Raw genomic sequence first — 16515 nt, 5'->3', positions numbered from 1 at the left:
GAGAGCATGGCAACCCACTCCAATATTCTTGCCTGGAAAATCCCATGGACAGAATAAGCTGGTGGGCTACAGTCCATGGGGTCGCAAAAGAGTTGGACACAACTGAAGCAACTTAGCACACACAGTCTCTACCCTCAAGAAGCTCAAAACTTTTATTGAATGAATACATAGAATAATGAGTGAATTAACAAATGAACAGTTTCTTCTTAGCCCTCTGGTAGTTGGACGTAATTTACAGAAAGATACACCAAAATAGCTGCACGAGTTTAGACTATGAATTTCCCATTAGACAAATGTCATCTTTCCCCCTCTTTTAAAATCAAAAGGTAAAGACAAAGCAGGAAGGGTATGCCACCTGAACCAAGTATAATGGATACAATATTAAAAATCAGATGGCTGATTTGAGAGACTGGTGATTTAATCCCTCTGTCATCTAAGTATTTCTTAAGACCAGCTCCTCCCATACATGCAAAGCACTCAGGAGTGCACCTGAAGCTGCTGGTCTGGCAGAGGGGCAGGCATGCACAATGGTGGGTTGTTCGGCATGATTCAGCCATTAGAATGAATTCTTCCATGATCTATGAAGACTTCAGAAAGAGAGAGGTCATCCTTTAATGAGATAGAAAAGCAATCTAGTCACCCAGAAGGAAGGAAAAGAACTAAGAATTTACCAGATGTTGTTTTTCTGTGTCTGGAACTCAAAATCAATCTCGTTTAGTTCAACGGTATTTTTGAGCAGTAACTACTTCAGGAGGGAGGTGGGCTCATGAAAGACATCGGGTCTTCTAAAATTTATATGCACCCCTTCTGCATCAGCAGCATTTGCTGACTTAATTGCTGCTTTATTGTCATGCGTTATAATTATGAAATTACACATTCTGATTCTATTATTTCCAATTTACACTAATTGTGTAATTGGATCTAATTAAGCCAATTATGAAACTGCTCAATCTTCAAAACCTATTTTAAAGACGTTGGAACATAATAAGACACTTTTAAAATGTTTACATTTCCAGGGAAGCAGGAGGCTAGAGGTTGTAGCTTCAGAATGCACAATTAAGAAGTAAATGTCTACCTTCAAGGGAACTCCACCTCTACTGTCCATATTTTAAATCCAGACATGTGTCTTTAATTTAAGAGGCATCTTTTTTTCAGTTCCCAACTCTGGATTTCATTCTTGTGGTAGGCTCTATCCTCTAATTATCCTAATTTCCTGTTTAGTATTCATATATATGATCCATGAGTTACCACATTTTTGTGTACATCTTAACATCTTTCTAATCCTCATCTTATTTTGAAATACAGAGATAGAAAAGGTAAATATTTCACAGTGTGGATGTACACAGAGTCTTCATCTTAAAGACCAGAAATGAGGGTGAAAGGATTGGGCCAAATTGTTTTAAATGAGATTCAGGGATGGAAGTGGGATGAGTAAGAAGGACCAGGGCAGGCACATGAGGTGTGGGCTCTCAGTTGTCATTGACTGGTTTCCTGAACTAATCAGAAACTGAATCTGCTGGAATTCAGGTGCATGCTTAGTCACTTCAGTTTTACCTGACTTTTTGCAACCTCATGGACTGTAAGCCCACCAGGCTTCTCTGTTCATGGGAGTCTCCAGGCAAGAATACTGGAGTGGGATGCCATACCCTCCTCCAGGGGTGTCTTCCAGACCCAGGGATCGAAACCACACCTCTTGCATCACAGGCAGATTCTTTACCGCTGAGCCACCGGGAAAGCCCCTGGTGTCTAGGTAATAGTCCTCAAAGTTCAAGAAGCCCAAATGGCTCTTGTTAGTTTTTCTAATCAGTTTCTAAGGAGAAGCTCAATGTCATAGAAGGAACCTGGGCCTCAGATTCTGAAGTTTGATTTGCTAGGATTCCCTTATGCAAGACCCATGTTTTTTCCTGATTCCTTCTGCTCTTCACGTTACCTGTTGATGAAGAAAGCATAGTCAGCCAGTCAATCCTCAGAGTTGAATGAGCTGAATTGTGCCTGGATCACAGAGGCCTCCTGCTTTGCGGGATCCTGTTCCATTAGCTGCCAGATCACAAGGTGAAGAAGTGGACAGGGATCCCAGGGAAAGAAGCTGGGCAGAGAAAGCTGCAGGGTCATGGGGAGGGGAGGGGAGCAGGGCTTGGAGGGCTTGAGAGAGGGTAATCTGGAAACTAGGAAATATTGCAATAGTTTTAGCAACTAGTAAGGCCGTATCTATGCAAACCAGCTAAATATTAACCCTGTCTATAGTAAGTAATATGCTATGAGGATTAAATGAAATCCTGCATACTAGCATTACTGTGACTCATAGAAACTGACATTTGATGAGTGCTATGTGCTCAGTGCTGTACTAAGTGAGTGACACACATGATCTTAAAGGCCTTGGATCAGCCCTAGGTGGCAGTCTGTTATGATTATCCCAACTCTTCACAGGATTAAACTGAGGCTTAGAGAGGACCGGTAACTAGCTCCCAAATGGCACGGCCAGCGGGAAGGGATGCTGTGTCCGTTACATGCAGTGGCCAGTATGCGTGCTATTGTGCTGTGATGCTGTTCATTATGTAAAGCTACCAGCAGTGCTTCCTCTGAGGGCGGGGTTCCAGCACAGACCTCACGCTCTACAGAAGAGGGACCACAAATGTGCCCTGCAGGCCGGGCCCAGGAGTAACTGAGCCAGAAGACAGGAAGTTGGCGGACAAGCCTACAATGGCAGGAAGGCCTGAGAGAAATACAAACAGGACTGTCCTTGTTCAGAGCTGGCTGCCAATGGCATGCTTCCTGCAAAGATTAGAAGGGTTGCAACTACAATTATTACAGTGGTGGGCAAGAAAGAAGCTACGGGACATTGTCATTTAATTTGACAAGCATTTTACTGGGAAGACCGTGCACGAGGCACTGATGAAAACAAGAATAAAACATCATTGCTGCCCTTATGGAACCACCGGGTAATAGAACAGCTGTATTCACCGGAAAGTGTAGTGTTAGTTGCTCAGTAGTGTCCGACTGTTTTTGATCCCGTGGATTGTAGCCTGCCAGGCTCCTCTGTCCACAGAATTCTCCAGACAAGCATATCAGAGTGGGTTGCCATTCCCTACTCTGGGGCATCTTCCCAACCCAGGGATTGAACCCAGGTCTCCCACATTTCAGTCAGATACCATCTGAGCCACCAGGGAAGCCAATCACCAGAAAACTGTAGTGCAAATCAGAACTCCTGTCAGAGAGATAGTAGATGTTCAGACATACTGCAGCTGGAGAAATCTTAGAACAAAGTATACCAGTGCACCCCTGATTTATTTACTTATTTATTTATTTTTATCTTTTGGCCACAATGCACAGCATATAGGATCTTAGTTCCCTGACTAGGGATCAAACCCACGTCCCCTGCATTGGAAGTGCAGAGTCTTAACCATTGGACCACCAGGGAAGTCCCTGACCCCTGATTTATTAAAGCTGTTCAGTGGTACTTAGAATAAAATGAAGGCTATCTTCCTGGCCCCCCCTTATATCTACTTCACCAGTCCTATTCTATCCCACTTTGCTTAGCCCAGGACAGTTCTATTACATTGACCCTATTCTTTTCCTTGAGAATGCTGCACTTTTGCTGGGTCAGAGCCTTGGTATGTGGGTGCCTTCCACTTGCAGTTGTTGTCCCCCAGCTCTTTCCATGCCTGGCACCCTCTCTGACATCCCTGTTCCAGGTACTTCCTTTCCTTTTACCCATGAGAGCACTTACACTCACCTGACCGAATATTGTTTTTATACTTGTTAGCAAGTTTATTCCTCTTCACTACGACTCAGACTTTTCCACATCTGTTTTTTTCACTGCTGATTCCCAGCCCCGAAATTAATGCCCAGTACATAGTGGGCATTCGGCATAGATCTGTTGAACAAAGGGAATAAGATATTGAGGCACTGGAGCCCCAGTGACAGGACGGCCCTTTCTGGCTGAAGGCTCCAGGGACAACTGCACAGAGAAGATTTGGAGGAGAGTTGGACCTTAAAAATGAGGAGGATGTGGTCAGGAGGGATGGAGGAAGATATATTCCAGGTGAAGTGTGTATCTTTAAAGGGAAAGGATAAGCAGAGAAAAAGAAGATGAATTCTATGTATGCTGTGGGCCAGCAGCTTTGCATGTTATTTAATTATACTCATTTTCTGTACACTGAGACTCAGAGAAGCTCATTATTTATCCAAGATACTCAGTCAATAAGACTTGAACCAGAATCCAAACACTCATTTTTCTGGGACTTGTGTATATGATTTTACTTTAGCTTTGCTATCTCTTAGTGAAGAATCAGGTAGAACAACCAAGATCAAATATATATTAAATTCAGTGTTGGAGAAAAGGTAGGGGAACAAACCCAAACACCAACCAAAAGGCATCCTTTGGAAGGAAAAAAGCACTTCCTGCTTTTCCAATATGTATGTCAGGTCAGGGGTCCTCAACCTCCAGAACCTAATGCTTGATCATCTTAGGTGGAGCTGATGTAATAGAAATAAAGTGCATAATGAATGTAATGCTCTTGAATCATCCTGAAACCACCCCCCACCACAACCCCAGTCCGTGGAAAAATTGTCTTCTGCAAAACTGATGCCTGGTGCCAAAAAGGTTGGGGACTGCTGTTTTAAGGAATTAGAATCCTTAGTTTTTAAGCTGTAATAGTTGAGGCATAACCCAAAATGTCTTGAAAATTCAGACCAACAAATCTTTTTTCATCATTTCAAGATTTGTTCATCCAATAAAAACAGGCTCACAGGCTGAACGCTTAGTGGGCTGCCTGGGGATTCAGGGTTGAGGCAGAGACCATAACTTCCTTCCAGAAGCACTGGTGAAATACAGCAGACAGAGGAATCTAATAAAAGAGTGATAATGGTGCAAGGCAGCAGCGGAGCCTGCTGTGGAGCAGACGGCCTGGGCAAGGAGGCTTCACGAGGTCATGCCTGGATGCTCGAGTGAGTCAGAAAATTAGGAGAGAGCAGGTGGAGAGAGCAAGTCGGCCTGTCTAGGGAAAGAGTGAAGTTGTCCAGGAGGAAATGTAACTAGGAGCCAGATCACAAGGTCCTTGTGTGCTTGGAAGTCTTTGCTGCTGCTACTACTGCTAAGTTGCTTCAGTCGTGTCCGACTCTGTGTAACCCCAGAGACGACAGCCCACCAGGCTCCCCCGTCCCTGGGATTCTCCAGGCAAGAATACTGGAGTGGGTTGCCATTTCCTTTCTCCAGGATCTCCCTGACCCAGGGATTGAACCTGGGTCTCCCACATTGTAGGCAGATGAGCTTTACCTTCTGAACCACCAGGGAAGTCTTTACCTCACCCTAAAAGCTAAGGGAAGCCCTTCAGAGTTATTAAGCCAAAGAGACAAGGTCAGTTGTACATTTTGGAAAGTATGTTCCATGACAGCGTGGGAAATGTATTCAAGGGGGCCCGTCATAGAGCAAGGAAAAAATTACCTAGCAGCAGTGATGGGAGCTGGTATGAAATGCCACTGGGGATTGAGAAGAAATGATGAGGATGAAAAGATTCAGGCAGAAGACTTTCTGAAGGCAAGAGAAAGGAGCTTTCAGTCTTGGATAGTTGTGGGTAGTGGGTTGAGCAGTGGGGCCCAACCCAACTCCCACCGGTTCATCGGGGGCCAGCTGAGGAGGTGTGATAAGCTCAGTTTGCCTCATGGTATCCAAGGGCACAGGAACAATTTGGGTTTCTAAGTGCATGTGTCCAGTAAGAAACAGAATAGACGGGTCTCCAGTTACCACAAGGAGTTAGGAAAGATCAACTATCACAGCGGGGAGATTTCCAGAGCACAGAACAATGCCTGGTATAGAGTAGGTACTCCATAAAGATTTGTTAAATGACCATAAAGCTTATGCCTCATGGAATATACTCAATAGCTGAATTTGGATAAAGTTTTCCAAGGGAGACTACACAGAGTGCGTAATTGACAGGAACGTGCTCTTAGACAGACACAGAACTGTAACCTACTTAATACTGATAACAACTAACAATAATAAAAATGTCTAGAACCTGCCACCCAGATTTTACTCATCAAAAAGTGAACCCAGAAAAGAGAAAAACAATTTTGGTAGGAGGGCACCAAAAAACAAATTTAATTTTTCATTGGCCAACAAACTGAGTAGTGTTTTGGTCAGTTTGTGCATATCTTATAACCCAACATTGATCAGTAAGTTTCAGGATAGAATTATGCTGCAAACCCAAATGTTTAGAGCAAAGCTATTTGGGTTTCATTCAATCTAAGCCTCTTTGAAACCTCTTAGAATTATGACCCATCCCAAGGTATTTATTTGAACCTTATAAAGGGATGTTCACATCTCTGATTCTCTTAACCTTAATAAAAAGACTTCTTCCCGCTGTGCTGAAGAAAATTCTTGTTTCCCAGTTCTGGTCATTACCGTAAGATCTTGTTCAATTCTCAGTTGGCTTTCTGGAATAATAATGTCCACATTGTTAGGACTGATACATTTTACTCAGAAATTCTGGCTTTCTTCCAGAGAGTAACAGATGCCATCAAAATGTAAGTTGTGGGAATGAGAACTATATACCGTAAAGCCACACAGCTTCTATCTAATGGTTTTTAATAGACCGGCATAGCCTATGCCCCATGAGTAATTAGTCAAGACAGCAATTAAGCTGAAACACTACATTTATTTTAGGTAAGGTTATCAGGCAAGCTAGTTTCCATAGGATTTTGGACTAGTTTTATCTAAGGGAATTCCTGAAAAATAATGACTGAATTTTACAAAAATGATTCAGCACTTGGATTTCAAAGATGAGTCACTTAATGTCATGTCTATGCAATCAGTTACTTTTATGAGGATTTAGAGATCAAGGTCTTCTGAAACAATAGCATCTGAGATAATTTGCCCCAGCTCTGAATCTTGTTTCCTCACCTATAAATGGGGATCCTACTCCTCTTTACCATGATTCCTGTATATATTCAACAAAATCACATCCATCCTTGTACCTAACATGGTGTCTGACTCCTAGTCACTGGTCAACAAATATGTGATCATTCCACTTCTACTTAAAACATTGGCCTCTTAAAATAATACTGTTGTTCGGTCACTAAGTCATGTCCGACTCTTTGCAGCCCTGTGGACGGCATTACTCCAGGCTCCCTGTCCTTCATTATCTCCCAGAGTTTGCGCAAATTCATGTCCATTGAGTTGGTGATGCTGTCTAACCATCTCATCCTCTCTTGCCCCCTTCTCCTTTTGCCCTCATCTTTCCCAGCATTAGGGTCTTTTCCAATGAGTCATTTCTTCACATCAGGTAGCCAAAGTATTGGAGCTTCAGCTTCAGCATAAGCTCTTCCAATGAATATTCAGGGTTGACTTCTTTTAGGATTGACTGGTTTGACCTCCTTGCAGTCCAAGGTCAAGAGTCTTCTCCAACATCACAATTCAGAAGCATCAATTCTTTGGCATTCAGCCTTCCTTATGGTCCAACTCTCACATCCATACATGACTACAAGAAAAACCATAGCTTTGATTATAGGGACCTTTGTCGGCATAGTGATGTCTCTGCTTTTTAATATGCTGTCTAGCTTTGTCATAGCTTTTCTTCTAAGGAAAAAGTGTCATTTAATTTCATGGTTGCAGTCACTGTCTGCAGTGATTTTGGAGCCTAAGAAAAGAAAATCTATCACTGTTTCCACTTATTCCCCTCTATTTGCCATGATATGATGGGACCAGATGCTATGATCTTAACTTTTTGAATGTTGAGTTTTAAGCCCGCTTTTTTACTCTTCTCTTTCACCCTCATCAAGAGGCCCTTTAGTTCCTTTTCGCTTTCTGCCATTAGAGTGGTATTATCTGCATATATGAGATTGTTGATACTTCTCTCAGCAGTCTTGATTCTAGCTTGTGATTCATCCAGCCTGGCATTTCACATGATGTACTCTACATGTAAGTTAAATAAGTAGGGTGACAATATACAGCCTTGTCATACTCCTTTCCCAATTTGGAACCAGTTCATTGTTCCATGTCCAATTCTAACTGTTGCTTCTAAATCTGCATACAGGTTTCTCAGGAGACAGGTAAGATGGTCTGGTAATCACATCTCTTTTAAAAATTTTCCACAGTTTGTTGTGACCACACAAAGGCTTTAGTGTAGTCAATGAAGCAGAAATAGATGTTTTTCAAATAATGTGACTATTTAAATACTGTTTTGCAGATTCATAGCATTAAGAGTTTTAATGTTCAAACTCTTTTCGCATTCAGGACCATGTTCCTCTTAGAGATCAGGCAATAGTCAATTTATTTGTTCAATAACTACTACCTACCATGTCCTCTTGATGAAAGTAAAAGGAGAGTGAAAAAGCTGGCTTAAAACTCAACATTCAGAAAATGAAGATCATGACATCCAGTCCCATCACTTTATGGCAAAAAAATGGGGAAACAATGGAAACAGTAACAGACTTTATTTTCTTGGGCTCTAAAATCACTGCAGATGGTGACTACAGCCATGAAATTGAAAGACACTTGCTCCTTGGAAGAAAAGCTATGACCAACCTAGACAGCCTATTAAAAAGCAGAGACATTACTTTGCCAACAAAGGTTCATCTAGTCAAAGCTGTGGTTTTTCTAGTAGTCATGTATGGATGTGAGAGTTAGACCGTAAAGAAAGCTGAGCACTGATTGATGCTTTTGAACTGTGGTATTAAAGATGACTCTTGAGAGTCCCTTGGACAGCAAGGAGACAAACCAGTCAATCCTAAAGGAAATCAGTCCTGACTATTCATTGGAAAGACTGAATATTCCAATTTTCAATTTTCCAGTATTCCAATTTCCAGTATTCTTTGGAAAGCTGAAACCCCAATGCTTTGCCCACCTGATGTGAAAAACTGACTCATTGGAAAAGATACTAGGAAAGCTTGAAGGCAGGAGGAGAAGGGGACGATAGACCATGAGGAGATTGGATGGCATCACCGACTCGACAGACATGAGTTTAGGCAAGTTCTGGGAGTTGGTGATTGACAGGGAAGCCTGGCATGCTGCAGTCCACGGGGTCACAAAGAGTCGGACATGACCGAGTGACTGAACTGAACTGAACCATGTCCTAGGCACTACGATGTCTCCTGGAAAGGTGGACAGAGGAGAGCAGGACAGATGTGTCCTGTCATGGAATTTCCTGTTTAAAGCAGAAGGCAGATCCTAAACAAGTCAGGATGGTTTTTACATAGTGAATGTTATCTTTAGAACAGGCCGGTCAGAGGGACTTTCCTATCTTGTGACCTGACCCAAACTCAAGTCCTTCTGCCATTTGTTCCTTTTTGTTAAGCTGAAAGTCAGGAACTCACTCAATATTGCTTGAACCATTGAATTCATTTGAGTCCAATAAGTGATTTTAGTGTTAGTTGCTCAATCTTGTCCAATTCTTTGTGATCCCATGGACTTAAGCCCTCCAGGCTCCTCTGTCCATGGAAATCTCCAGGCAAGAATACTGGAGTGGGTTGCCATTTCCTACTCCAGGGGATCTTCCCAATCCAGGTCAAGCCTGAGTCTTCTTCATTGCAAACAGTTTCTTTACTATCTGAGCCACTGGGAAAGCCAGATCTTTCCACAAAGAGCTATGGTGTGATGCTAGTAGGAGAGGCTCCTACTAGCAGGACCTGGGGGCTGGGCTGTTTGGAAAGAGAGCTAGGAGCTGCCACTGAGTCAGAACAAAAGCACTGGGAAAACAGATTTTGTCTGGATTACTTCAAGTTCCCCCTGGGGGAAAGGGTGGGGAGAGTGAAAACTTTGCCTTTATCTTGGCTCTGTGGTGGGAGCCACAGGAAAGTCTTTCATTTCCAAAGAGTACCTTTTAGGCTTCTTCAAGTGAAGAATTTACAGCATTTTTCAGTCATGTAATCACTTTTTAAATTTTTTCCCAGCATTTGATAAAGTTCTAATATAAAGCACTCATTTCCCTTTAGAAAGAATATCCTGAGTTTAACTTCCCATCTGCATTGGGGCTCTACTGTCATTATTAACTCTTAAGAAAGGATTCCTAGTGTTAATGTCATTCTGTGAGATTATTGATTAGGATTTCAAACACAACTGACTTAAAAAGAAAACACCAGTTCACCAGTTCATCTGAAATTCAAAAATAGCCAAATTCATGTGTTAGTCACTCAGTCATGTCTAACTCTTTGCAACCCTAAGGATGATAGCCTGCCAGGCTCCTCTGTCCATGGAATTCTCCAGGCAAGAATACTGGAGTGGGTATTTCCTTCTCCAGGGACTCTTCCTGAAACAGGGATTGAAGCTGGGTCTCATGCACTGCAATCAGATTCTTTACCATCTGAGCCACCAGGGAAGCCTGATTTATTTGCAGAGGTACTTGTAACTTGACAAAGAAACAACTACCCAGGAATTCTCTCTAGCCAGCTGGGTACCATGCTGTGGTATAAAGACCCTTGGCCCTGGTTCTACCTGTGACCTGGAGACTCACCTGCCATGCACATCAATTTCTCACTCAGAGTGAGAATGGAAGTGGTTTCTAAAGTCTCTTCTAAAGTGGTTTCTAGTTCTAAAATTCTGACAACTCTAATATTTAAATTTTTATTTTCATCAGATTTTGAGTATGTTAATGTTTGTTTTCTATTACAAACTGAAAGCAGTTGGGATAGAAAGTAGTTTGGAGTGGTCCAAATTTGTTTCTAGGACTGACCTCTCCCCCGACCCTTCCTGGAGTCTGGGTCTTAGGTGGTAGATGGTCTGCTGTCCACAGGATTATACATCCATGCCTCTGGAGTTCCCTAGAGGACCACATTGGTCAGTATCAGACCATGAATTACCCTCTAAGACCTGGAGCCTCACCTCTGAGAAACCTCTGTGGTTTTGGTGGAGGTCCCTGTACTGTGGGGCCTCAGAGACTTCCTGTTTCCTGAGCTCAGGTTCTAGAACAATTTGGAAGCACTCAACCCAGGAGATAAGGACATAGTGCCAACAGATATGTACAAAGATAACTCATATTACTGGGAATGATAAAATGTATGGTTACTTGAGAGGATCATGGTTTTCTCACTTGGTCCTCTAGTACATAACTCACTTGTGTGCAAGTATCTGAGGATGAAGTAAGAGCGGGGAGTATTGCAAGGGAGCTACTGAAGGCTACTGTATGTGAGAATGACACAGCATCACATGGTGTGTAGACACGGACTAGGGGGCTCATGCAGATACTTTTATCTTCCTGTGTCTCAGTTTCTTCATCTGAAAAGTAGCTAAACAGCTCTACCTCTATGATTTTTATGATAATTAAACAAATTAATATTTATACAGTATCTGACACAGTACATTAAAATTTAAAATATGTATCAGAAGCTGCTATATAACACAGGGAGCTCAGCTTGGTGCTCTTTGATCACCTAGACTAGTTGGATGTGGGCTGGGAGAGAAGCTCAAGAGAGGACATATATATATATAAAACACACACACACTTAGAGCTGGTCCACGTTGTACAGCAGAAACTAACAACACTGTAAAGCAGTTATCCTCCAATTAAAAAAATTATACAAACCACACTCAGGAAAATAAACTTTTATATGATGAAAAATAAAATCAAATATATCAGAATAGCATTTCAAGGCTCAAGAAATAATTATTTATTCAACAACTTTTATATTTAGTGTCTGCTATGTCTGTAACAATGGATTAGATCATGTAGGAGAGCACAGATAAAGGACAGATCAATTCCCAGCTATCAAGAAGTCTGTGCCTAATACAGAGAGCATAATATATGGTCACAAAGATTGGTTAATAACACCAAGTAGCAACATATGATGAGCTGCAGATAAGCAACTTTCCTATAGGTTGGGGAGAGCTGGCTGTGTGTAAAGGAAAGAAGCAGATCTGAGGAGTGATATCAAAGCATAAGGGGACCTACCCCTGGATTAGATGAGGGCTAAATGGTTGGAGAAGGAAATGGCAACCCACTCCAGTGTTCTTGCCTAGAGAATCCCAGGGACGGGGGAGCCTGGTGGGCTTCCCTCTATGGGGTCTCACAGAGTCGGACACGACTGAAGCGACTTAGCAGCAGCAGCAGCAGTGACAGGGCAAAAGGCTGGAGGAAGGGAATCCGGTGAGCATCACTCTGATGGAAAATGTGATGGAAGGAATCTAGAATGGAAAGGAAGGGTGTGGTGGGACGAAGACTGGACCAAGAGCAAGGACGGGCTGTTGCCCTTCTCTCCCACCTAGGAACCAGGCGGTTTTGTCCCTGTGCCCAACTTTCCTGGCTTTTCTTTCTGAGGTTTCTCATTCTTCCAACTTTGTCTCTTGCTTTCCCTCCACTGGGAATGCCAGTGTTCGGGAACTAAAATCCCCATTCCTGGCCAAGCCCCCAGGCCTTTGAAAAGAGCACTGGTCATAGTTTTACAAAATCCTCAGCACTGTCTGAAATGATATGCGAATGAGCGTGCTAACTTACTTTTGAGTCTTTGTTTCCCTGGAAACTGAACTCTTGAATGTCCTGTTCACTGTTTGCCCAGTCCCTAGAACAGCATCTGGACTAAGAAGCCTCTCAAACAAGTATCTATTAAAGAAGTGTATAAGTAACTCATCTCTGAGGTCCTTCCAGACCTGATTTTTGACTCCCTAATTCCACCTGAGAATAAAACTCTTAGCTGACCATGGATTCAAGAGAAAAGAAGATTAAGGTTTTCAGGTTTGGGTGACTAGAAGAATACCTTTTTGCCTGACATATTAACAATTAACCCCTCCCTAAAACATGCAGGGAAACAGTAATTTTGGTTGCCAGCTCACTCCACATAGATGACAATGGGACATCCATCCAGAGGCTAATGATTGCATGGTTCCTGGCAATAACAAAACTGGAGTCCAGGAGAGTAGATTGATGAAACTGAAGATGTTATGAAACTCATAGATGAAATTCATGCTTGCTAACTGGTGGTAATAACAAAAGTTGATTTATTTAAAGCTGTTAGTGTTGCTATTGATATTTGAATGAAAATCCTATATTTTCATTCAAATAACTGAAAGGAAAATGTTAAGAACTTTTATCACGGTAAATCAATGTTAACATGTAATAGTTACATGAATTTGTTCAGTGTTTAGGGCATATTGGCGGTGGAACTGAAGGACTACCTTGTCATTAGGACCTGGCTGTGGATAAGTTATTCTCCCCAGGTCCATTCTATCCTGTACAGCCGTGGTGATCTGGGATACTATTCTCAAACCAGTGGTTATACTGCACTAGATTTTTGATGGTAACCACCAGAGCTAACCCTGACCCCAAAGGTTACAGGTCATGGTCCCCAGCAAGACCTCCCTGACTTCAGATGCCAGCTGCACTTTGGTTGTTCTCAGGACACCTGCACTTCTGACCAACTGACTATAAATTCAGAGTTTCCCATGAGCCCTTCGGTTTGATCATTCACTAGAGTGACACACAAAACTCAGAGGCACACCATACTTACCCTTACAGTTTTATTTGAAGTATAGAGATTGAGAATAGCCAAATGAGATCTGGGTGGGTTTCAAACACAGCACTCCACTGCCCTCCCTCTGTAGGGGTGCCAGGGTGCTTCCTCCTCCTGGCCCAGAGATGTGTTCACCACCCAGGACGCTTCACTGAGCTTTGGTGTCCAGAGTTTTATCAGAGTTTCATTACATAGGCATGGTTGACTTTTTGTGGCATTTGCCAGATGATTGAACTCAATCTTCAGCCCCCTTCCCCTCCCTGAAGTTTGAACTGACTCAAAACTCCAACTCTCTAATCACATAGTTTGGTGTTTCTGATGACCAGCCCCCATCCTGAGGCATCTTATCTCTTAACACTGAGGGACTTATGAATAACAAAGACACTTTTGTCAAATTAGAATCTCCCTCTCTAGAAGCAGAGATAAAGACCAGTCACATTCCTTTTTGTATAGTAGATACATTTCCCATTTCCTATATATGTGTCTTTTGCTTTTATTTAAAGTGGCTAATAAAGTGGAAAGGAGCTTTAAAAATTAATTAGAAGTTAGGAATCCTACCTCCTGTCTCTCTTATATAGACCCCATGGACTGTAGCCCACTAGGCTCCTCTGTCCATGAAATTCTCTGGGCAAGAATACTGGAGTGGAGAAAAATAAGCGACCCAATCAAAAATGGGCCAAAGAACTAAACACACATTTCTCCAAAGAAGACATACAGGTGGCTAATAAACACATGAAAAGATGCTCAACATCACTCATTATCAGAGAAATGCAAATCAAAACCACTATGAGGCACCATCTCATGACGATCAGAACTGCTGCTCTCACAAAGTCCACAAGCAATACATGCTGGAGAGGGCGTGGACAAAAAGGAACCCTCTTACACTGTTGGTGGGAATGCAAACTAGTACAGCCACTATGGAGAACAGTGTGGAGATTCCTTAAAAAACTGGAAATAGAACTGCCATATGACCCACCAATCCCACTGTTGGGCATACTCACCGATTAAACCAGAATTGAAAGAGACACATGTACCCCAATGTTCATCGCAGCACTGTTTACAATAACCAGGACATGGAAGCAACCTAGATGTCCACTGGCAGATGAATAGATAAGAAAGCTGTGATACATATACACAGTGGAATATTACTCAGCTATTAAAAAGAATGCATTTGAATCCGTTCTAATGACGTGGATGAAACTGGAGCCTGTTATACAGAGCAAAGTAAGCCAGAAAGAAAAACACCAATACAGTATATTAACGCATATATATGAAATTTAGTAAGATGGTAATGATGACCCTATATGCAAGACAGCAAAAGAGACACAGATGTAAAGAACAGACTTTTGGACTCTGTGGGAGAAGGTGAGGGTGGGATGATTTGAGAGAATAGAATTGAAATGTGTGTATTATCATATGTGTAAAAGATCGTCAGTCCAGGTTTGATGCATGAGACAGGGTGCTCAGGGCTGGTGCACTTGGATGACCCTGAGGGATGGGATGGGGAGGGAGGTGGGGGGGGGGGGTTCAGGATGGGGAACACATGTACACCCGTGGCTGATTCATGTGAATGTATGGCAAAAACCACCACAATATTGTAAAGTAATTAGCCTCCAATTAGAATAAATAAATTAATTAAAAATAAAATAAAATATACCTGTTAACCCCACCCCCCCCCAAAAAAAAGAATTCTGGACTGGGTTGCCATTCCTTTCTCCACGCTCCATCAAAATATTTCATCTACTCTCTCTGGTGAAATAGATACAAATCTACTGTTGCCAAAGCTCTAACCCTCAGCTGCCACTTAGACTATTGCAGGTGCCTCCAAACTTCTGCTTCCACACTTGCCCCTTTACTGATTATTCCTTGGAGAACAAGGTGATGATTTTTAAACTGTAAATCAGAGTATGTCACTCACCTGCTCAGAACCATCCACTGGCTTTCTAAAGTACACAGAATGCAATTCAAACTTGTTTTCAGGCCCATACCCTCTGACACCTGCCATCCACTGCCTCTCTCTCATCCCTTGGCTCCAGCCTGTCTTGACCTTGCTCTTCCCACAATACGCCAAGCCTGCTTCTACCTGAGGCCTTTTGTATTCGTTTTTTTTCCTTGGCCTGCAGCATGCCACTTGTTCTTTCATATCCTGCATGTTTCTGCTTAAATGTCAGCATCTCAGAGAGTCTGTCTCTGGTCACCTTTTCAAAAAGAGTCACGTCTCCTGACTATATCATTCTTAATCCTCTTACCCTTCTTACTGACTCCTCTCAAACACTATTGCAACCTGACATTGTATTGTATGTTTATTTTTTAACTGCATGACTTCCTCGTACATTCATAAATAACATAATCTGCACTAAGGCGACGTTTTTGGTCATTGCTATATTAACAGGACTCAAAGCCGTGGCTGGCACATAGTAAGTGCTCAGTGAGTACTTGCTGAATGAATGGATGACTGAATGAACAAACAAATGAATAAGAAATAAATGATGATATATCTCTAGTGGCTTAGCTTAGCTTCCTAATAGTGCGGATGATGGTTTGTGAGCAAAACGGGATAGTAAGAAGTGTATAGGGATTAGATTGAGTTCACATCCTAGTTTGGCTGCTTCCTAGCTGTGTGACTTTGGGCAGTTTGCTTAGCCCCTCTGCCTCAGTGTCCTCATCTGTTAGAAAAGGAAAAAAAAAAAAAAATTATCTACCTTAACACTTAAAACTGTGTTTGAAGACCTTTCATAATTAGGAAACTACTCTCTCCTAGTACTTCCCAGTATACACAGTGGAACCTTGGATCAGAGGGTTCAACAAGTCTAAAATAGACCAAGTAGACACAAAAGACTGAATTGGAGACTAAGAGACATGAGAGAGCTTGGCCATGTTGCTTGACCTCCTCTTGCTTCCCTGTATGAAAAACAAAAGGGTGACAGACAGAGTGACTGATGAACTATGGACAGAGGTTCATGACATTGTACAGGAGACAGGGAGCAAGACCATCCCCAAGAAAAAGAAATGCAAAAAGGCAAAATGGCTGTCTGAGGAGGCCTTACAAGTAGCTGTGAAAAGAAGAGAAGCAAAAAGCAA

General features: G+C 42.3%; 1 protein-coding gene and 1 non-coding gene across 6 annotated transcripts in view; one reads left to right on the top strand and one right to left on the bottom strand.

Moving 5' to 3' along the window:
• The window catches only part of ITPR2 (inositol 1,4,5-trisphosphate receptor type 2), a 586098-nt gene that overhangs the window by 530847 nt on the left and 38736 nt on the right, over nucleotides 1-16515 (top strand). Inside the window, exon 56 of one of the 5 annotated variants that reach the window (XM_055572408.1) lies at nucleotides 8788-9221. The exons of the other annotated variants lie outside the window; for them this stretch is intronic. Within the exon in view, the coding sequence (XP_055428383.1) occupies nucleotides 8788-8820 (33 nt within the window). The 3' untranslated portion in view covers nucleotides 8821-9221. Of the gene's footprint in view, nucleotides 1-8787; nucleotides 9222-16515 lie in introns of those variants that run through there. 5 annotated transcript variants of the gene reach the window in all.
• Nucleotides 3346-3418, bottom strand: TRNAG-UCC (transfer RNA glycine (anticodon UCC)). The gene has a single exon. It is a non-coding gene; the product is annotated as a tRNA-Gly (tRNA).

Source organism: Bubalus kerabau, chromosome 1 (genome assembly GCF_029407905.1).
Source record: "Bubalus kerabau isolate K-KA32 ecotype Philippines breed swamp buffalo chromosome 1, PCC_UOA_SB_1v2, whole genome shotgun sequence".
Classification (NCBI taxonomy): domain Eukaryota; kingdom Metazoa; phylum Chordata; class Mammalia; order Artiodactyla; family Bovidae; genus Bubalus; species Bubalus kerabau.
This window is presented reverse-complemented; position numbering and strand designations above follow the sequence as displayed.